The sequence below is a fragment of the Lemur catta genome, chromosome 12, assembly GCF_020740605.2.
Source record: "Lemur catta isolate mLemCat1 chromosome 12, mLemCat1.pri, whole genome shotgun sequence".
NCBI lineage: Eukaryota > Metazoa > Chordata > Mammalia > Primates > Lemuridae > Lemur > Lemur catta.
Window position 1 is genome coordinate 4,076,031 of NC_059139.1, and position 23,099 is coordinate 4,099,129.

General features: G+C 45.0%; 2 protein-coding genes across 3 annotated transcripts in view; one reads left to right on the forward strand and one right to left on the reverse strand.

Moving 5' to 3' along the window:
• NSUN2 (NOP2/Sun RNA methyltransferase 2) overlaps positions 1 to 1,827 on the reverse strand; it is a 28,138-nt gene extending 26,311 nt beyond the window's left edge. Inside the window, exons 1-3 of the mRNA XM_045565820.1 lie at positions 1,382 to 1,827; positions 1,104 to 1,261; positions 412 to 516 (exon numbers count right to left, since the gene is read on the reverse strand). Coding sequence (XP_045421776.1) covers positions 412 to 516; positions 1,104 to 1,261; positions 1,382 to 1,477 — 359 coding nt within the window. The 5' untranslated portion in view covers positions 1,478 to 1,827. The remainder of the gene's footprint in view (positions 1 to 411; positions 517 to 1,103; positions 1,262 to 1,381) is intronic.
• A 127-nt stretch (positions 1,828 to 1,954) lies between these two features.
• The window catches only part of SRD5A1 (steroid 5 alpha-reductase 1), a 36,292-nt gene continuing 15,147 nt past the window's right edge, over positions 1,955 to 23,099 (forward strand). Inside the window, exons 1-3 of one of the 2 annotated variants that reach the window (XM_045566142.1) lie at positions 1,987 to 2,343; positions 19,047 to 19,213; positions 22,271 to 22,372. In XM_045566142.1, the coding sequence (XP_045422098.1) occupies positions 2,057 to 2,343; positions 19,047 to 19,213; positions 22,271 to 22,372 (556 nt within the window). In that variant the 5' untranslated portion in view covers positions 1,987 to 2,056. Of the gene's footprint in view, positions 2,344 to 19,046; positions 19,214 to 22,270; positions 22,373 to 23,099 lie in introns of both variants that reach the window. The other variant, XM_045566143.1, reaches the window with a different exon arrangement.

A 23,099-nucleotide genomic window follows, 5' to 3' on the forward strand; every position in this document is an offset into this window, starting at 1 on the left:
AGAACACATTCTGCAAAAGTTTTGATGTGAGAAAACAAAGGCTGTAACATGGTGATGGTAGAAGTGGTGATATCAAGGAAAGAAGGAGGCTGGATCTACTAGGAAGAGTTAACTGAACTTAGTGTCTCAAATAGAGAGCTGTAAAATATCTATGAAAATTTGCATACCATAGTAATGTCCATAAAAGCTTTGGGTAACAGAACATTAAGATATCTGGAAATACATTCAGGCTCTTTTGTGTTAACAGCAAATGCAGTACCAAGGAATATATTCATGTGACAGAGATTAATATCCCAAAGAAATACCCAACATGTCTGTCAGCATCTATTTGTGAAATCAAAAAAAAAAAATTTTTTTTTAAAAGAAGGAAAAAAGGAAATACCCAACATGATTAAGTGTAGTAGTACCTACCAACTCAGTGGCTGTGGAACTTCCACTTTCTGACCGTCCACCTCCAAGTCCTCCAATTCCTTGAAATACTTGTTCTTTAAGCAATGGAGAATCTCTTTTGCGTGGCTATTAAAAAATAAGAAAGTTTCAAAACAATCTAAAAAGCTAATTTAATACACTGTATCTTTTTTAAGACTGCAAATGTTTTAAAACTAGATCCAACTCTGCATAGAGCGAAGACATTTTTTAGTCACTGTCTTTTTCCTGTATCTCTTCAAAATTTAAAGAATCTTCATTGTTTGATCTCCAAAAACAAAACTGCATTTCTTCCCTTCTAAATATACCTATGGTTTCATTCTCACTTGCAACTCACTTGCAAAAATTTAACTACAAAGATCGAAAAAAAAGACCAGACAATTTCATCCACGTTCGACGTCATAAATTCTCTACAAATTCTCTTGTAGAATCCTCAGCTCACTAAAAATCAGAATCCAAACCTTTCTTTGATTGCATTTCCATTTCTTATTCTAACTTTTCACCTCCAATACTTCTCTATGTCATCGGACCCTTGTGCTCCCTCTTCAATGCTGAGTCGACATCGCTGAAATGCAACAGTTCACTGGCACTATAAAACTTGGGAGAAAACCACCTCGCTTTTCACCTGGGGCATCCTACCCCTAATTCCCCCCAAAATGAAAGCACAGCCCCCTTACCTTTTGTAACCAGTAATTCTTAAAGTGGCCGGGAGGGGCTCCCTGAGTGCGCCCATGAACTGGTCCCACTCGCCCTCGGGCACGATCTTGAGCTCCTGGTAGTAGTGCTCGAACAGCTTGTTCTCCTTGACGATCTCAGGATACCCGCCTTCCCAGCCCTGAGGGAGGAAAGGGAGCTGTACCCCGAGGCCCGCGGAGCTGCCCCCAGCCGCCGCCCCGCAGGCCGGGGTCGGGGAGGCACACGCGGGTGCCCGCCCGCCGCCGCCGCCGGCTCCTACCGCCTCGCCGCGTTTCCCGCCGCCCTCGGGGCCGTCCTCCGCGCCCTCGGGCCGCTGCTGCTGCGGGAGCCGCCGCCCCCGCGACCGCCGCCCCATGGCCCCCGCGGCCGCGCAGGCCGCTCGCAGACACCGGCCCGCCACTGCCCGGCAGCGCGCGACACTTCCGGCCGGAGCGCGAGGCCCCCACGCGTCTGGGCCCGGTCCCTTCAGGAGCCTGCGGGGACGCACGAGAACTAAGCCAAAAGCACCGCAATCTGCCCTCCCGGAAGACAACCTGCGACAGAAAATTGCGGACAGCCCTGAGGGGGAAAAAGGCTCCAGGGAACAGCCCCAAGGGCGTCCCTGCGCTGAGCGACCCAGCCTCGCACGCGGGCTCAGGCAGCTCCGCGGGCAGCCCGAGGTCGGCGCGTGCGCAGAGCGGCGCGGGGCGGGGCTCCGGCTGCCGGGTGGGGGCGGGCCCGCGGAAGGCCCCGCCCCTGCCCCGCCCGCGCAGGTGCCCGGCCCCACCCAGCCCCGCGCGATGCTAGGGCCGGCCGGCTGGGTCTGGGCGCGGCATGGGGCTAGGGCGTCGCAGGCTCGCGGGCATCGGGGAACCGCGCCTCCGCCCCTCGCCGCCGCCCTATATGTGGGCCGCCGCGGGCACCGGGGCATGGAGCGAGCCGTCCCGCTGCGGCGATGGCGATGGCGCTGGCGCAGGAGCGCCCGCTGGACGCGCTCGCCTACCTGGAGTGCCTGCTGGCCCTGCTGGGCTTCGCGAAGCTCTCGATCGTGGGCTCGCCCTACGGCCGCTACTCCTCGCCGAGCTCCGGGCCCCGCCTGCCGGCGCGGGCCGCCTGGGCCGTGCAGGAGCTGCCCTCGCTGGCCGTGCCGCTGTACGAGTGCGCCCGCGCGTCGCCCGAGCGCCTGCGAAGCGCGCCCAACCGCGTCCTGCTGGCCATGTTCGTCGCCCACTACGTGCACCGGTAACGCCGGCAGCCCGCGCCTCCCCGTGCCCTGGCCCTGGTGCCCTGCTTGCCTCCCGCCAGGGTCCCCGCGCCCTGTCGCAGGGGTCACCTGCCGCCCTGCGCCCCTGCCCGCCCCCGCTGGCGTCCTCTCTGCTGGTCCTTTTCCCCCGCGGGCCGGGTGTGCTGTCCCTGTGCCCGCTCAGGGATTCAGTTGAGAAACGAGTAGGGATTAGTCTGGAAAAAAGCGGGAGACTGTTAGAAAGGATTGAAAGGGAGTGATAGGAAATTTGTGAAACTTTGATCTTGAAAGTATTAGCTGTGCAATAATCCTTGGTTTTGTTTGGTCAGATCGGTCAGAATCCTTTGGACTTCAGGGTCCAAAGTAGAATGCTGGTGTTCTCACATCACCCTATCAATCGTGTATTTTGTTGTTGTTGTTGTTGTTGTTTTTTGAGACAGAGTCTCACTCTGTTGCCCGGGCTAGAGTGAGTACCGTGGCGTCAGCCTAGCTCACAGCAACCTCACACTCTGGGCTCAAGCGATCCTCCTGCCTCAGCCTCCTGAGTAGCTGGGACTCCAGACATGCTCCACCATGCCCCGCTAATTTTTCTCTATATATTTTTAGCTGTCCAGATCATTTCTTTCTATGTTTTAGTAGAGACGGGGTCTAGCTCTTGCTCAGGCTGGTCTCCAACTCCTGACCTCGAGCGATCTGCCCGCCTCGGCCTCCCAGAGTGCTAGGATTACAGGCGTGAGCCAGCCTTACAATCGTGTATTATTGCTCCTTTTCTGTCCTTGCTCCTTTTGGCATCTTTGGTGGTGGAACTGGTGGAGCTGTTTTCTCCTAGCTGAGTGATTCAACTGCAACTTGGAAGCCTGGTCTCCTAAACCTACTTTGTGGTTTCCCCACTGCAAGCTCGATCACTGTCAGGGTCTTTCACCTCCACAAAATGCAGGGGGCCCCAGGGCTTGCATAATGCCTTTCCAAGCAACAACCTTAAACCTTAACAAATGAAGTCCTAAAGATGACTTCTAAATCTTTTGTTTTTGTTCTGTTTTAAAAAGGATCTCTCTGCAGCAGAAAAAGTTGAACCACCTTAAAACACCCACTTTCTAGAGACATAGGAAGGATTCATTGTGTGTTTATAAGCTTCTCTTCTTTCTCCTTGTATCTTACGTTCCAGTAAGGAGAAAGGACAGGTTTCCCAGCTCCAGTGCCAGAACAGGTGTCTGGGACCCAGTCCGGTTCTCAGTACATACGCTACCTGGATACTGGCACCTTATACCTACCTGATGTAGTCGGTGTTCTCATTCTGCTTTTATGTGGGCACTTTACAAAGGCTTAGTGAATGCTGTGTACCAGAAACTCTTTACCTTTAAGGAATAGTCAGCGTGCTGGATTTTTTTTTTTTTTTTGGTAAGATGATCAAACATTGCTGAAATCTGAATATCATTCAGACCTTTCTATCTGTATATACTTTTCCATCAATAATCCAGAAGCTGTGTCTGTCTGTTTTTCTGATGACTAGAGGCAAGCTCTGGGGTCAGACTGTTAGGTGCCATCCCAACTCCATCGCTCACAACCTCAGATAAGTTAACCAAGCTGCTCTGCACCAGGCATTCCCCATCTGTAAAATGGGCATAGTGATGGTACCACCCTGTGGGTCTGGCATGCATTTTAAGCAAAGGCAACTCCCTAAATGCTTGCATGGTGCTGGCACATCTGAATGCTCGATAAATAATGCACCGTTCTGAATTGCTGTGCGTGCATAGCCTTGTGTGACTTTGTGGGTCATTCGTGCACACTACTGCCAGCCTTCCAAGCCAATGAAGATGTGGCATTGGAAACAATGTTTTGTCTGAAAACCTGAGTTGAAACTTTCAAACTTAACACGTCCTGTTTAATTGTACCCAGGCTCACTTGTGGGAGAACAAATGCAGCCTCCCACAGGGCCAAAGTCACCTCTGGTGTGACAGAACTTGACTAGATCATTTTGTACATGCGAGAGCACTGAGACACAGCAGGTGGATGTTCTACCCAAGGCTGTTGGACGGGGGATTGCTGGGGCTAGACTGATTCCCAGACTAGTGGTCTTAAAAACTGCTCCAGAATGGTTTGCCAGGTCAGGTATAGTTTTTAAAACTGGTGGGCTTTTTAAGTTGTACATGTTCCTGTACACATAGTCTGTGTGGTTTGGGGCCATTTAAGTTTTCTAAATAGAAAAGATAAACATTTTCCATTCTACTCAAGCAACTAATTTATTAAACAGTCATTTGACCTAAGTTGGCAAGCACTTGGAGGAGAAGCAGAGTGGAAACAGCATTTAGCGCTGGCGATAAACTATCCCAGCAGGGCCTGTGAACGGCGTGGGGGCCCGTGTTAGCATGGGGAGCTGCAGATGATATGAGACCTAGCGAGAGAGGAGGCTGCGTGAACACAAGCCCGAGTTGTGCGGGAGGCAGGAGGAAGCTGAGCCTGGGGAGGTGCTGGCAAGGCCGAGTGGGTAGTACCTTGCAGAACTTGAGAGGTGTCCACAGAGACCCTGCTGCGTGCAGAGCCATGGGCTTGAGAAGGAGTGAGGCAGGGCCCTGCCCTGAGGAGTGTGAGCCCCTCGTGGGAGCAGTGAGGACCAGGCCAGGCCCAGGGGTTTGCCACAGACAGTGAGGCCAAAGACAGCAGGACTTCAGCTGTTCCCAGAGTGACTGACAGTTCAGGGGATGATGAGGATGGAACAGTCAGCTCAAGGAGGAAGGAAAAGGAAAGGAAGGCTGTGTTTGCGTGTGAGATAGAGGAGACCTGCATGTTTTTATGTATTTGTCCAGCAAACATTCACTGAGGACTGACTTATGGCCCTGCTGTAGTACAGAGCACACAGAGACACGATATTCCCTATCAGTGGAGGAGCGACAGGTTATGGGGCATCTGTAGGATCTTTGGGGCAAAAGTGCCAGGGAGGGGAGGGCGGCCTCACTGGGAGGGGGACGGGGCAAAGCTTGATGCAGAGCGAGCCCCGGCCCTGCCTGTTTCCCCCAAGGAGGGTAAAGGACATCTTCAGGAATGTCTTTAGGGCCCAGAGCAGGGACAGGAGTTGCCTGCCTTCTTTTTGCACTAAAGCCTCTTCCTTTTAGTCCTGGAGTGTGTGGGGTCTTGGGGGCAGAGGCAGCGTCTCCTTGCTCAGTTCCCAGTCTTCCTGAGCGTGCAGAGCATCTGACTTGGTGCCAGCTACCTGAAGCAGGTGCGTTCTCCTGCCTCTTACCCAGCCTCCCACCTTCTCATCCAAGGGCCCTCCTAAGCTTGTGCTTTACTCTGTCCTACGACCTTTGCTCTCTGCTCTCCTCGTTACCCAGGTCTGACACTGTGGTCACAGTGATGCTCCCTCCTCTGCCTCACCTGTGGTCATCGTGTTCCCTGGCCCTCTGTTCCGTCTCCCTGGGCTGGTCCTAGTCACCGGTTTTGGTTCCTATTGGGCTTCCTCACCCTTCCCCCTGGCCCCCACACTCTTTCCCTACCCTCACCTTTAAATCCGGCTTTGCTAGACATGGCAGCAGGCTCCTCTTGTCACCAGCATCAGCTCAGGACTGCATGTGTGTGGCAGAGGTCCTCTGTGGGGCTCTCCAGGCTGCCATCCATCTGCCCTCGTGCCCTGCTTTCTCTCTGGCCAAGCAGGCTTGTCCAGTATTTCCTGGATTGCCTTTGCTCACAGATCATCCCTTCCCGCTCACAGCAGTGACTTCATTAGTCGGGGCGTTATTTCTTCATCACTCGTCCATTTAACGCTGTAGTCCCCAACCCCTGGGCTGCAGACGGGTACCAGTCCATGGCTGGCCTGTTAAGAACTGGGCCGCATAGCAGGAGGTGAGTGGCGGAGCGAAGCTTCATCTGTATTTACAGCCACTCCCCTTCGATCACATCGCCAGCTGTCTCTGCCTCCTGTCAGATCAGCAGCGGCATTAGAGTCTCATAGGAGCGTGACTCCTACTGTAAACTGCCCACGCGAGGGATCTAGGTGGCACTTTCCTCATGGGAATCTAATGCCTGATGGTCTGAGATGGGGCTGAAGCTAGCGCTGGGAGGCAGCTGCAGATACGGATGATCATTAGCAGAGAGGTTAACAATGTAATAATAATAGAAATAAAGTGCACAATAAATGCAATGCACTTGAATCATCCTGAAACCGCCACACCCCCCAGTCCATGGAAAAATTGTCTTCCATGAAACCAGTCCCTGGTACCAAAAAGGTTGAGGACTACTGATTTAACAGACAAAGGGCCAGAGCCCCAGGTGCTGCTTGCCCTGGGAGCCTTCGGTGATCATTTTGTTATGACCAGTTGCCAGGTGGCCCCAGAGTGCTGCTGTCAGATGCCCACAGGCCCCCTCTTCCTAACACCTGCCCCGAGGTTTGTGCTCAGCCCGAGCTGTGGCCTGTGCAGTTTTGCTTCTGTGGTTTTCCCTGATTACGATGCCTCAGAGACCCTCACCTACTTCTGATTCATCATTCCTCTTGCATAATTCTATCAATGGTCTCTTGGGGGAGGCCTGGCCCAGCCTCACTTTTAAATGTGTCATGTGACATGTTAAAAACATAGCAAGGAATTAAGAGGATGAAGGATGTTAAAAGATAAAAATTAGCCACATTAAAATTTTAGGGAGTTTACTTGAGCAAACAGATTCATGAATCAGTGCCAAACCACAAAGGTGTTGGCTCCCTGGAGGGGACAGCTTATTTTGCAAGGTGTTTGCACAAGGAAGACAAATATTTGATTGATTAGAGTGGAAGCCTCCAGATATAGAGGTTAGTTCATGGTTTCTGATTGGTAAGTCTCCAGTTGGAGGTTAGTTGGCAGTTTCTGATTTGTAAGTCTCTAGTTGGAGGTTAGTTAGTTGTTTCTGATTGGTAAATCTCTAGTTGGAGGTTAGTTGGCAGTTTCTGATTGGTAAAATCTCTAGTTGGAGGTTAGTTGGTTGTTTCTGATTGGTAAATCTCTAGTTGGAGGTTAGTTTGTGGTTTCTGAGTGGTAAGTCTCCAGTTGGAGGTTAGTTGGTGGTTTCTGATTGGTTACGCCTGCGTTTCCTTTTACTGTTTACACTGAGTTGGGTTTTGTTTTGCTTATGTAGGACCCAAAGCACCATCTCAGCCTAATGGCCTTCCAATTAATTTTTTTAAGGGGGGTGCACTGGATCCTTTGCCCTTGCTTTGTGAATTCAAATAATCTGAGAAAAGAAAAACTATGCAAAAGTGTAGAATGATGAAAAGTGAAATATTCATTGTGACCATAATGTTGCAAAAAAGCAAAGTGCTTATGTAAGCATGCAACTTTGTTGGCATCTGTGTGATTTAGTCATCACTGCAAAAGAGTCTGCTACAGAAGGAAAGACAAGCAAGAGGAACAGATCCAAATCTAGGAAGTGCTATCAATTTCAGTGGTCTCAAATTGTTAAGAAAAAGTAATAAAGTCAATTATTTAAATTAACTACTCTCCAGGCTGGTTGCAGTGGCTCACACCTGTAATCCTAGCACTTTGGGAGGCCAAGGCAACAGGATCAGTTGAGTCCAGGAGTTCAAGACCAGCCTGGGCAACATAGCGAGACCCCGTCTCTACAAAAAATAAAAATATTAGCCAGGCATAGTCACACATACCTGCAGTCTCAGCTACTTGGGAGGCTGAGGCAAGAGGATTGCTTGAGCTCCAAGAGTTTGAGGTTACAGTGAGCTATAATGACAATGCTGCACTCCAGCCTGGGCTGGAGTGAGACCTTGAAAAAAAAACAACTCAGTTTTAACCATTTAAATATAATTAAAATCTCCCGTGGCCTAAATTACTCCCAAATTACCAAATTAGATATTTAATTGTTCCCTAACTTAGGGGTGCATCACTATAGATTGTCCTGAGAGATGATATCCAATTGCTTTTATTTTTCAAGTCAAGTCATTTGCTAAATGATTGGCTTATTTGTGATGGCAAGAAAACTGAGGCATTGTTATTCTAGTTTGTTGGTAAGATATTTCAAGAGGTAATTTTTTAGTTTACTATATGAATTAAATCTTGCTTCTAAAATCACAAAACCCAAAAATCTTACTTTAAGTGTTTAAAGAGTAGTCATTCCAAGTGATTGCTTGCATTTTGATTCTCTGGAATGAATACTTTACCTTGAGTCTTTCCTCTTTTGAACAGATCACATCCAGCAGATGGACATGAACAGTTATTTACCAATTAATTGTGTTTAATACTGTATCAGCAATTATCCTACTGGTTTGAAATCACAAGTGCTGCTTAAGAGTGTGAAAAGCTCAGAGCTCTCTGTGTTGTCTTTCTGTTGTCACCCCAACGACTTCATGGAAAGTGAGAACGGACATGTAGGCTAGCTCTGGTGATTTTGTTCTTCTTGGTAATCCATTTCTCTTTTTTGGGGGGGGGGGGGTCATTAAGTGGTTATGATTTAATGCATTAGAAACTCAATAACATACTTTTAGTTCAGATTTTTTTCTTTTTGTGACACACTTTTTTTTATTTCAGAATATTACCGGGGTACAAATGTTTTGGTTATATAGATTGCTTTTGTACCATTTGAGTCAAAGTTATTAGTGTGCCCATCACTCAGATAGTGTACGTTGTACCCTTTAGGTGTGAATTTGCCCATCCCCTCTTCCCCGCTCCCACCTATTTGATTTCCGATGAATGTCACGCACATAAGTGTTGATCGATTAGTTCCAATTTAATGATGAGTACATGTGGTGCTTGTTTTTCCATTCTTGTGATACTTCACTTAGAAGAATGGTCTCCAGCTCCATCCAGGATAATACAAGAGGTGCTAGTTCACCATTTTTTTTTTAATGGCTGAGTAGAACTCTGTGGTATACATATACCACATTTTATTAATCCACTCATGTATTGACAGGCATTGGGTTGTTTCCACATCTTTGCAATTGTGAATTGTGCTGCTGTAAACATTTGTGTGCAGATGTCTTTTATGTAGAATGTCTTTTTTTCCTTTGGGTAAATACCTAGTAGTGGGATTGCTGGGTCAAATGGTAGTTCTACCTGTAGCTCTTTGAGGTGTCTCCATACTACTTTCCATAGAGGGTATACAAGTTTGCAGCCCCACCAGCAGTGAATGAGTGTTCCTATTTTTCTGCATCCTTGCCAGCATTTGTTGTTTTGGGATTTTTTGATAAAAGCCATTCTCACTGGAGTTAAGTGATAACTCATTGTGGTTTTGATTTGCATTTCCCTGATTAGAGATGTTGAGCATTTTTTTGTGTTGGCCATTAGTCTATCTTCTTTTGAAAAGTTTCTGTACATGTCTTTTGCCCACTTTTTAGCTGGGGACCAGCATGCTTCTCCCTGGCATGGTCAGGGATTGATCTCCCAGGCCCTGGGGATGGGCCCACTGGCCAGATCCTGTACCCCCAGGTCTCAATTGCATTGCCCAGCGGCACACAGGGAATATTTATGAATTAGTCTGGGGGTGCGTGTGCCTTCAGGGGCAGATCAGTGTGGGTCCTAGCTGTGTTGTGCTTGTGGAGCACCCCTCCTCCCACCGGAGGGCCACACTCCCCTCTCAGGCTGGAATCCTGGCAGGGAACCTCTGGCCTGCATCACAGCCATGGGGGAGCTCAGCTGGCTTGAGGGCCTGACTGCCGGCAAAGGCCTGGGAGAAACCGAGGAATAGGGGAGGGTGGAAAGGAAGGAGGCCTGCTCCAGACTGCCAGACTGCAGGTCTCAGGCAGCCCCACCTCCACACTGCAGACTTTTTGGTTGAGTGGAGCCACTTCAGCCCCTCTTTGGCACCTTTGCCCAGAGGTGGGGAACAGACCTTTGACCCCTGCAAAAAGCATCTGTGGAGCTTGAGGGCAGGCTCACCCAACCCAGCCCTGCCCAGTCTCACTCCCCCACCACCCCTGCCAAGGTGGAGCATAAGGACACGCCTGGAAGTTCCAGGGCCCCACCTGCCACCTGGGGCATTAGAGTGCTTCTCCTGAGACTAGAGCTGGTCACAGGACCCAAAAACCACTTTGCAGCTTGTTCCTTCTGGGCAAGAGCCACCAACTGACAGGGAAGTCAGTATGCACACCCTTTTACTGCATCTACTGACTCATCATACAGGGTGTGGGTCGAGTCCACCCACAAGTACCCCCTACTGTTTCAGAGATTAAACTGGGCGTGTCACTATCTAAACAAAAGAAAATCCAAAAGCAACAGCTCCTCCAGTAACCCATTTTTCTTCCTGTGTGCTTCAGGATGCTTTCTTTTTCCTTAGAGGGATGATCCATGATCCGTGTTTGCCTGTTTATTAATTTTGCCTGATTGTCGCTGAGCCTTTTCGATCAGCAGTGACAGGTCATCAACCCAGGAAATCTGATTTCTCCATCTCACTCTTCCAGTCTGTTCTGAATGTGTTAGCTGCCAGGACTTAAGATGCATGCCGGTATGGCATGCAAACGAACTTAGAGTTGAAATACATGCTCCTTGTAGAAAATTTGGAAAATACAGAGGAACCCAAGGAAGAAAATAAAAATTGCCTGTAATTCCATCACTTAGAGATAATGTTGACAATATTTTGGTATATCTTTTCCCCCATCTCTTTCATTGTTCTTAATAAGTTTTTGATAACTTTTTCTAAGCATAAAGACACACAAAAACACGACTGTCTTGTAACTTACTTTGGCACTTAATAGCATAAGTATTTTTCTGATTTAATAGAAACACCTAATAAAAATGACTTCAAGCAACTATTTAATATGCTGTGGACCAGGCCTTCCTACTTCTCCCTGGGTCCTCGTGCTGTGGTGGTGGGGGGGGGCTCTGGGAAGGTGGCATTGACTCCCTGCCACCACTTCACGTGTGATCTCTCCACCAGCCACATCATGCCCTGAGCCTCCATGTTCTGATCTGTAAAATAGGGAAAATGGCAACAGTTTTGAAGTATAAAAAAAGGCATTTAGTGTAGGCTTAAGGGTTATGAGAAACATTGTTATCAGACACTGTATCAGAAGCACTTTTATGCTATGTCTGTGCTTGTAAGCTCAAGCAGGAGACAGTCCATTGTCTTGGCTGTCAAAACACCAAAGAAACTCTGGCTTCTTAACACTCTTGGTTCAGCTCCATCATCAAACAGGTCCCACATTCCTGGTTGCCTTACAGACACCAAGGTTTGCAGTTTCAATGGATAATAAAAACAACTCGATGAAATAAGTCTTATTTCTTTACATGGAATGGAAAGAAAATAAAATAGGAAAATTGTAACAACAGAACAAAGTGTCAATTTCAGTTTTACACGTCATATGATTAGTTGACAAATAGAATTCCTATGTAGCTCCCTGGGACCTGACTGTTTTGTATCCCTTTAGCTCATTATCAGAACAGAAATAGATTTATAACACATTACCTAGTAAAGTACTTTTTAGTCCCAGTGTTTCCTAGTTCCTCTTAAAGATGGTTTCCATCTTAAGAGATTTTCAACTTCTCGTTCAATACCTTTTGTCAAAGAGGGTTAATAGTCATTTCCAACAGTTCCTATATGGAAGGGTGATTTTGAGTGTGAATGAGACAATGTAGGAGAAAAGGCTTATGCATACCTGTGTCCGTCATAACTGAGGTGGCCTGGACCCTGGGCCCTTGTGCAGTGTAGGCCATGAGTGGTTTGTGTCCGGGCCAGTGTGCCCACCTCCTTTTCTGTTGAGACTGTCCCCGTGTCCTAAGTGAGACCCTATCAGTTTAGTCTCATAAACTGCCTGGGATCCACTGTGGTCTGTAAAGTGCTGTTGTCCCTCTAGAATCTTGAAAGAACGGTCTCGCTAACTGGCTAACAAAAAAATAAATTTATAACTGGCAGCCACTTAGAGTAGCACAAGCCCTGCCTCTAGGGTTAGTAGCATAAATACCTCTCCTACAGAGATGTCTACCTAGCAATTAAAAGAAACTGAACAGACAAAAGAAGATATAAATCTTCATTAACATTCATCTGAGCTGGTCAATTCACATTCGAAAAGGAAAGAAAGTTTCTGGGAGAGGGAAGGAAAGGGTAGACTATCTATCTGATGGATCATCATCAAAAATTCACTGCGTATAAAAAGGTTTTTTGAGTATTGTTTAAGCAGCCTTCGAGGAGTTCTGAGTGGACAGTAGGAGTGCGAACTTCCCCTGCCTCCTCGAGAAGAGACAGTAGCAGATGCCTCCTGCTATCAAGAAGAAAGAAGAAACTAATATCTGCTATGAATCTGCTCCGTGAGAAACAGAAAAGCCCAGCGCAGCGGCTTTACAGCTCCTTTCGTCATCAGTCTGCTGGAGCAGACGGAAAAAAGCCATTTTTTACCCTTTAAAAGCACCAAGCAACTTTCCTCCCTCTGTGCCGTGGCCTCTCTCTCTTTCTCAGGAAAATAAACAAACTTTTACTTCTATGTGTCCTAATCACTGTCTGAGAATTCTTTCTGCCCCCGAGTGTGGACTTCACACCCTAACAAGTGTAGATGAAAACTCCGATAAAAGCCATTCCTAGAAACCCCCTTCCCTGTCCCCATTCTGGTTCCAGTTGTCCCCAGTCATAGGAAAGCCTGTGCTGACCACAGTTACATGGATTTCCAAGGAAGGAGAAGAAGTGACGCTAAAGGGAATGACCCAGAAGAAGAAAGACCATCTAAAAGCTGCCAAAAGGGAGCAGAGCGCCCCCCCCCCCCCCCCCCCCCCGCTGGGACACCAGTGTGTCCTCACAGCCGATGGCAGGCAGGGTCCAAGTCACAGCCCTCAGGAAGGAGTGAGGGGAAGGAGGACCTTATCCCCCCCTGAGGTCTTGGGGCACAGGCAGCAGGACTCTGTTCTCCTGCTGACTTCAGTGGTTTTGTGGCCAGGCCCGTGGGCATCGGGTCACTGCTGCCCGCTTCAAGGCAGGGATCAGAGAGCAACAGAAGAGACTGGTTTCGGTCTGGGTAGGGCCCAGGTTCCAGCCTCGCCACTTTTCTGGCATTCTCGTGAGACCGCAGAGAGGGACCAAACCTTCTCCCAAGGTCCTTTGGGAACACCTTCCAGTTTCCCCCGTGGCATATGCAGAAGCAGGAGTGTTCCTGTAACTGTGGACACGCGGAAGCACGTCCTTCGCCCCAAAGCACAGCCGAGCCACTCTGCAGCAGCCGCCTGTGATCGGGTGCCAGCGCCTTACACAAGGATGCCCCCTGGGGAAGTCAGAGTGATGCCTCCAGAGTTTGAACCCAGACCAGCAGTCAGCAAACCTTTTCCGGGAAGAGCCATGTAGTGCGTGTCTTAAGCTTTGTGAGCCAAGACACTGTGTAGGTATTTGTAAGGAGCGAACAAATTTTCACAAAAATTTCAGTCACTAAATTCAAAATATAATTCTTAGTGCAAGCTTTGTAATACAGGTCTAATGAGAATAATAGAATTCTTTTTTTGGTAAGGAATAACACTCTACTTATTGGGATTCAAAGTCAGTGTTCCCTATTATCAAAATCTGTTGTAATGCTCATCTCTTAGTGCTTCTCTGTAATGAGATTTTATGTATTTTTTACCTTGAAAATGCAAATGTTGATATCAGTCCATAAGTATATGGTTTTAATTGAGCATATGCATCACATGGAAGGTAACCATGGGATTCTGTTAGATTCTTCTCTGGGTGTTTGCTTTCCAGTACGTCATTACATTGCAGATTAGCATCTTCCTATTCACTATTAGGTGACAACTTCTCAATTACACAGATTTTGAAGTATGGAAATCCAGGTTCACAAACACCATTAGGGCTTTAGTTTGAGCTTAGAAATTATGTCCACTGCAAACGTATGTGAGAAGGGAGAGCTCATTTTTTTAAATTTTAACAGCATGGAAAGTACTTAAAGCAATTTGACATGACCTGTGATTCAAACAATGTTAGTTGTCATTGAAATGACTTTAACACAGTAGAATTTTTGCACATAAGTGCTGTTTTGCCTTCTAATTTTAGGTTGAATTTATTAGGCTGCATTATCAAGTCTGTGACAAAACCTACTTTCCAAAGCCCTTCAGAACTCAGTAATAGTGGTTGAGGGCAGTTCTTGTTCAGAAAAGTTTAAATCTCGGCTGTGAGCTCAAAATAATGTAAGACAACTTTACTAAGCCATCAAACTGCTGCGTGTAGGACAAATACAGCTTATTCCTGACAAAAAGTTCCGGAACTGATAATAGTTAAGTCCAAGAGAGGGACTGTCACATTCACTGTTGACACCATTGGCTCAATCGCACACGGTAGGTTTTCTGGGAAGGAACTTCTGATGCAAGAAATAGCTTTTAACACCTTACATTTCCACAAGCCTTGTAAATTTGTAATTTTTTGGTTTTTCTGTTCCATCCATTTTTACCATTATCAATTGTAACATCTTAGTAGGTTCCACTTTGGATTCTACTAAATTAGTGTTTTCTCAACTTCTTTGAAAACATTCTCACCTGTAGTTGTTCCACAGACTATGGAGAGAGCCTGATTTCTTCAGGCACTTCAACCTTCTTTCATTGACTCCTTGAATAAACAACAACCGACATGCCTAGACTCACCAAGAGCCAAGGAGGACTGCTTTGCAAGGAAATGTTTGCCTTGTTTCTTAATTGACTGTTGATATTGCTCCCAGTGCCTTTAACTTTTCAAGCAACTGTTATCACTGAAAGGCTAATCATCTTAAGTTTATGTCCTCTGGACATGCCTCTTAGGCTGCTGCAGTTAATTAACTCACTATTGATATAGAGCTTTCCTTGTTTCACTAACAAATGAGCCCACTCGATAACTTACTTCGGTTGCAGCTTCATTTTCATTTCTTTTGTGAAGGAATTCTGCTGTGATGAGCTTCTGTTTTAAATTTTCTAATTTTTCTTCCCATCACTTTCCTGTGAGTTGGGAATATTGTGATGGGTACTGAGTCTCATAATAGCACCCTCTGTTTTCTATCGACGTAGCTCTAGTGTCATTGCACACTAAAGAATACTTTGCCGTTTGATTCAGTGACAAAATAACCCATGTTACGCTGTGGCTTCAAAGTCCGCTTTTCTTGTTTTGACGTGATGAGTATGCACTGATAATAAAATTAAGTAAGATGTGTGGTGCAGTGATGCACGTGGCACTCAGAACTCTGTCGTGTGAAAGCCGTGTTACTGATCTGCAGCCTGCTGAGCAGCCGTGCACAGTCACGGATGGCCCCGCACAGACTCCCCTGCAGCAACTCTGCTGTCAGAGCACGAGAGCAGCCACAGACAACACGTAAAGAAACGGCCATGGCTGTGTTCCAATAAGACTTTATTTATGGACACTGAAATTTGAATTTCACGTTGTTTTCATGTGTTATAAAGTATACTATTTTGATTTTTTTCAAATATTTAAAAATATAAAAACCATTCTTAGCTCACATAAAAACCAGTGTTAAACTGGATTTGGCACATGGGCCATAGTTTGCCAATAGGCCATCTAGATTCACATTGCCATCGCAGACCCAGAACATCAGTGACTGACAAGGAAAAGGAACGTGAATACAAGTGAGAGGCCGGGCGCAGTGGCTCACGCCTGTAATCCTAGCACTCTGGGAAGCCAAGGCAGGAGGATTGCCTGAGCTCAGGAGTTGGAGACCAGCTAGCAAAAGAGCAAAACCCTGTCTTACTAAAAATAGAAAAAATTAGCCGGGCATGGTGGTGCACTCCTGTAGTCCCAGCTACTCGGGAGGCTGACACAGGAAGATCACTTGAGCCCAGGAGTCTGAGGTTGCTGTGAGCTAGGCTGATGGCACAGCTCTCTAGCCTGGGCGACAGAGCGACACTCTGTCTAAAAAAAAAAAAAAGACAAAGCGAGAGAGAGGTTTGGGTTTCACCTTTACAAGGTGCCAGTTAACATTTACCAGTTCAAGATTCGGCCCAGAAGTGGGAACTGAATAGGGGGACATAGATCAAAAGTGTGAGGTCTCATATCCTGGAGGGAAAGTCTACCACATACACAGGATATTTCCTCAGAGTACTTCTTTGACACTTCATTTGTCAATTATTTAAAATCTGTGACATGCAGTGCAGAAGTCTTTCTTAGACCACCTTGTTCTAGTGTCTATTCTGTGTATTTCAAGCTTCCTAATTTTTTCCTTCCTCTCTTTGACTTTGCCTTCCTATTATCGTGCATCGAATTTGGGATGGATTTTGTTCAGGTGAACAGCCCCAACCTCTTAGGACCTGAGTACTGTATATTTTAGCAGACATCTTTCCAAACCAAATCCAGGCCTTGCATCCCCCACAATTCTTACTTCCTGTTCTTTTTTCTGTGTTTCCTCAAAGTGAGAACTCTAACACTTTCTCAGCTCTGTCCTGTAGTTTGCCTACTGGAAAATTCCTTGGGACTATAACTCCCAGGGAAGTCTTTTCTCAACTTTCTCACACCGATGCCCTTTCCCCCTAAGCTGACTTCAGGAGTCAGGCTGCTTACTCTTGGTATTTCTCAGGTCTGTACACTCGGACTTAGAGTGCAAACCCTTCTGTCCTCTGCCCTGAATTCTGTTTCTTCTGGGTCTCCCTCAAGGCCTGCTGTCCTGGTTGAGATACCAGGGGAGGCGAGGGAACACCAATGCCTGAACACCACAGGTCACGTCTCCGTCTATTTTTAAGGAGCCTACACTGGACCAAGAAACACACACTTGTTTTTGCGAAGACCAAATTCTAGTTGTCACACAGGAAACGCTGGCAGTATAAACATTTGCAGAGCGCCTGCATCCCAAATGTCAGCTCACTGTCCCAACTTCCTGTCCTGGTCTGAATCATGTTTACAAGGTGTGGAGAAAAACGGCTGGGGTTCCTTGTGCTTTCGCAGGTGGTTGCCAACGTTACAGCTTCCCGGCGAATAACTACCTCACTGATGACACGACAGCCAAATGGACACTTTGATGTCCACCAAGTGCTCTGCTCTACACCTGTACGAAGTCATCTTTGGGGACCTGCCTGACACAGTGGGAACCCTGAAGACTGCTTTTGATTCATGTGAATGTTTTCCAAGGAGTTGAGTGATGCTGTTGATGAGACAATACATTGAGGATATATAGCCAACATCGTATTACTATTACCGTGCTACTATTATTCCTGTTACATTAGCAACTAGTGACTGATTATGGTTTGACCCTGGAGTAGATGGCTAGAATGAAAACAAATAAGCTTTTAAATTTTTCCTGTGGTATTGAAGTATAATTTACAAATAATAAAATTCATCATTTTAAATCTATAGTTTGATGAATTTTGGTGATTACGTATAGTTCTGTAATCATCACCAAACTCAAGATGTAGAACAGTTGTATTCCTCTAAAAAATTCCCCTGTGGCTCTTTGTGGCCAGTCCCCTCTCCTGACTCTACTTTTGCTTTCTCTGGATTTCATAAGTCTAAGTTCAATTTTCTTTTTTGTTTTTGTTTGTTTTTTGGATACAAGGTCTTGTTCTGTTGCCTGGGCTGGGGAGCAGTGGTATCATCATAGCTCACTGCAACCTCAAACTCCCGTGTTTAAGGGATCCTCTTGCCTCAGCCTCCTGAATAGCTGGAACTATATAGGCATGTACCACTGTGCCTGGCTAATTTTCTTAAGTTTTTTGTAGAGATGGAATCTCGCTATGTTGCTCAGGCTGGCCTCAAACTCCTGGCCTTAAGCAATCCTCCCACCTCAGCTTCCCAAAGTGCTGGGATTACAGGTATGAGCCACCATGCCTGGCCTTCAACTTTACAAACAAAATATAGAACAGTGTAATATTCCCCTAAAAGGCTCCTTCATGCCTCTTTGCAGTTAATCCCCTCCTCTGATTCTAGTTTTGCCTCTTCTAGATTGCATAAGTCTGAATTCAATTTCTTTCATTTATACAGTGCTACTCAAGTTGTCTATCTCTTCTTGGGTCAGTTTTATTCATCTGTATCTTTCAAGGAGTTTGCCTATTTTATCAGGTTGTCAAATTTATTGGCATAAAGTTATTCAGAATGGTTCCCTATTATCCTCTTCAGGTTTGTAGAATTTATAGTCTCTTTCAATGTATTCCACATTGATATAAAAAATTCAAACACAAAATAAAATTTTGCATTCTTTTTTCTTTATAAGTTTCTAATTTCTTGTCCTTTTATTTTCTCTCTTTAGGCCTTTAGTAGGGTACATCTAAGCCAGTGTAGTACAAGAAAAGAACATGGTCTTTGTATTACCCAGATTTACATTTAATCTCAGCCACTCACTAGCCCTGTGAGCTTGAGTAGCTTACTTAACCACTCAGATGGAGGCCTGATTTCATCCTCTGTCTAACGTGAGTGACAGCGCCTCCTGCCCAGGCAGCTGGGAGGCCTTGCAGGCGATGGGTGCTCAGGGAGTGGAAGCCGTGGTGGTGGTGGTGAGGGATGGTGCGATGGCATGCTCCAAATCCCAGTGCCCAGACCAGGGCCGGTTCGTGAGCTTAGGATAGTAGAAGCTGTGAGAGCTTCTTGAAGCCTCCAGTTTCCTGTAGCTCAGTGTACCGCTTCATATTCTGTGTAAATAGAATCATGAGTTTGTGCACCATGGTGTACATTATTGAAACCGGTTAATTCTTTATCTAGAAATCTGCTTTTAGCATAGATACAGTAAATCAGCGCAAGTGTTCCTGAGGATGACGTTTGTATAAGAAAGCAAGACTAAGAACCCAAGATATTTAAAATAGAATTACAGAAATGATAGTCTTTTTTTTTTTTTTTTGAAGTTTGTTTCTGTTTCTTGTTTCCGAAGGTCATTGATTTTCCCATTTCTGATTCGAGGAGGAAAACCGACACCGGTGTATTCGTGTGTAGTAGCATTTTTTTTCTGCGCCTATAACGGCTATTTGCAAAGCAGATACTTGAGCCAATATGCAGTGTATGCCGATGACTGGGTGACAGACCCCCGTTTCGTAATAGGTGAGTGTTCACAGCTACAAACTCCACCACATTCAAATCATCGCTTTTGTCTTCATGTCCCAGTAGTTTCTAGGTAGGAAGCTCAAACTTCTTGAGAAAACAGAGCCTGTGGTGGTCTGTAAGCTCCCCCGAGGAGAGAGCAGGAGGGCCAGGCTGTCCCCACTCCACAGCAGGGCAGGGCAGGGGCAGGGCAGTGATGCAGGTGCAGGACACCTTCGCCCACTCTGGCCTGAGGCACAGATGCCTATTCAGACTGAAAACCTAAAAATAGCAACAAGCTCCAGGAGAAGGTACAGTGACTCTCAATAAGACCCAAGAGACTTGGGCCTCACTGACCGCATAACCTAAGACTGGCCTTGAATCTCCTGCAGTTTCCTCTGTGAAGTGAGAAAAAGCCAGACTGGGTGATCTTCCAACAATGCAATTAGGTTTCTATGGTTATATGAACTTGAATAAACTTTTAGTTTTGTGAAGATTTTGAATTTTTTTACTTGTATCAATTAATGTGAATTAATGTACATTTTCAGCTAGTAATTATAACCTTACAAGTTCTGAACAAAATTGAAAATAAAACATTAGCAGTTGAAACAATTTGTGAGAGCGTTAAAAATTCATAATTTGAAGAATCTTAAGGTAGGCTCTTCTGTTATTTATGTAGTCCTTCCAGCATTTAGAAATGAGAGCATATTCAGATGGAGCTCACACCCATGATAGTGTTCTAAGAGTCTGAAATCAGTCGTTCAATTTTCAAACTACCCTGCAATGCCTCACCTTAAGCTACATAAATTGACCTTACATTTCATTTTGCTTTTTCTCTATGTGTACGAATTTATAAACTTTCACATTTCTCAGTCCTATTTTTTCAGTGAATTAAAATTGTATTCCAGCAGCAGTGCCCTCATCATAACTGAGCATGGGTACAGTGAGAAACCTGTTCCTCCTCTCTGAAATGAAGGTTGTCTGAGAAAGTGTTTCAAGATCCTTTTCTACCCCCAGAAATCTGTGCCTCCATGAAATTCTAGACTGAATTATTTTTAGCATATGGAACCCCCCAAATCTTGTTGATTTACCTGCTTTTTGACTTCCTCATTTTCTTCCACTCCACCTATCAGAAGAAGAGAAAGAATATACTTTCGAGTTCCTGTGAGTAACACATGCTTTTTGCCTCCCCACTTTCTCTGGGACAGAAATGATGCTTTTCAGATGAAACATGAAAGGTCAGAGGGGTCAAACACCTGTCCCCAGATCTAAATGTAGGAAGGGGCAGAGCGGTGATTTCAACCACTTCACCAAGCTGAGTGCCCAGAGGTGAGTGGCAGAGAATCAGAGGATGGGGAATTTCTTTTCTTTTTTTTTTTAACTAAAAGATATAGGTTTCCAAGTTTTCAGATTCTCACAGGAATCATTTCTAAGATGAACAGCAGCAGAATCCTTTTGGTCTGTGAACTTAAATGTCATTCAGAGCAGCCCTGCAGACATACCTACCTCATCACCTAGAGATGCCTTTGAAACTGGTCGAAAACTTAAGACACCAACAAATTTTATACAACATCTTGGCTTCTCTGCAATTAAACAGAAGGATTTGAAAATGAAAAATATGCCAGTTGGGAAACAAACTAGGTTACCTTTTTGTGTTAAATTTATTTCATAGAGTTTATTGTTTTTGTGAGGAGACCAACATGTACTCACATGAGTAATTAATTATATTTGTATAATTATCACGAAGAGCTAAGCAAATAATAATAAAACTCTAACAAAAGATTTTTATGACAGTAAAAGTGATTAATCTAAAAGAGTTTATACAAAGATTTTAAGAGCCTTACAAATGGAATTAAATGTTTAGCTTAGATAAACACAAATACTGGCTTTCTTCCAATACAATCAGTCAAGGGAACTTGTCCCCTAGAAGAAGAATAAAGTAAGCATATTATTCAGACATGATTCTTTCTAGAACCTCATATTGGAAGCCAGATCACCTAAAGGGGACATACTGAAATCCAAAAAGGTAGCAAATCAATGATAAATTTATGGACCCAATAAGCGGCTTATGAAATTTCATATGAACTGCTTAGGAAAAAAAGCTGCTTGCAGTGGTGAAATCAGGAAAACAAAAAATCTTGAAACCCTGTCTGCAGGCCAGAAGGCTTTCCATGTCCTTGTCCCTTGTTCTAACTGAAAAATTATTCGATGTCACTGGGATAAGTGATGAATAATTAATAATAATGATACCCCAAAAGTAAATTTCTTTGATATTGAATTGAATGCCACCATTAAGCACCATCTGCTTTTCACAAATGATCAAATTAACCTCCTTTTATAAAACACTGTGGTGGCATTTTGCCTTTTCTTGTTGGAATTAATTGATGTGATACCTAGAAGTCTCCTTTAAGTGATGAAAAACCCCTGAATATTCGTGAGGATGGGAGAGAAACCACTGGGGCGCTGTGGGATGGGAAGCCCTGCAGCTGGCAGTGAAAGATTCTTGTCAGGAGCTGGGGAGGAATGCTGATTGATGAAATCCCAGGAGATCCGTGGTGGGGAAGGCATGGACATGCATTAATTTGTTCAAACGAGCTTGGAATGAAAGAAGAGGACCAGCTACCACGCCTCAAGGGGCCTGTGTGCAGCTAGTACTGGTACCGTGCCTCTCCTCGCCTGAGAGGTGGAGATGGTAGCATTGCCTCGTGCAGCGGCTGTGAGAAAAGTCTGCCTGGTGTGCTGACTCCTTGAGGCTGCCAACACCTCTCCGGGAAAGGAGCCTTGTGCCAGTCAGAAAATATATTTCTGTTCATACCTATCATCCTAAAAACATAGACTGTGGCCATCCGGTTAAAGTATTTTGAATGGATTAGATAATGTATTAGTATTATTAGAAAAACAAAGCCCTATTTGGCATTCCTGACAGCAGTGCTTAATGATTTTTTACTACCAGTTATGGCTAATATGTTGTACTAATAATTAGAATCTGAAAGATTACAATAATTCTGTTCCATCAGGCTTGGGCTCTTAAAATTTTGTAATTCATTAAGCATAACAATCTTGTATTTTTTTCTTTAGGTTTTGTCTTGTGGTTAATAGGCATGCTAATAAACATCCATTCAGATCATATCCTAAGGAATCTCAGAAAACCAGGGGAGACTGGATACAAAATACCCAGGGGTATGTACTGATATTGAAGAATTCATTTTAAAGTTGCATTGCATGGTGCCTTGCTATTTTAGTTTTGCCACCTCTAATAAATAGCATTATAGTATTTATTTATTGCCAATTTTCAATATGAGTCACTGTTAAGTTTTTCAAGTTTTAATTTTTTAATGTACTCATAATAGTTGCATATATTTATGGGGTACATGTTATGTTTTGATACAGGCATACAACATGTAATTATCAAATCAGGATAATTGGGGTATCCATCACTTCTGGTATTTATCATTCCTCTGTGTTAGGAACATTCCGATTCCACTCTTTTATTTATATTAAGGTATACCATAACTTATTACTGATTATAGTTGTGCTATCAAATACTAGATCTTACTCATTCTAACTATATTTTTGCACCCATTAGCCATCCCCACTTTATCCCCCCTCTATCCCCCCTCCCTGATACCCTTCCCTGCCTCTGATAACCAACCATCCTTCTACTCTCTGTCTCCATGACATCAATTGTTTTAATTTTTAGCTCCCACATTTGAGTGAGAACATGCCAGATTTGTCATTCTGTGCTTGGCTTATTTCATTCTTTTTTATGTGTATATGTATCACAATTTCATTATCCATTCATCCATTAATGAGCACTCAGGCTGATTCCAAATCTTGGCTATTGTGAATAGTGCTGCAATAAATATGGGAGTGCAGATATTTCTTCAATATACCGATTTCCTTTCTT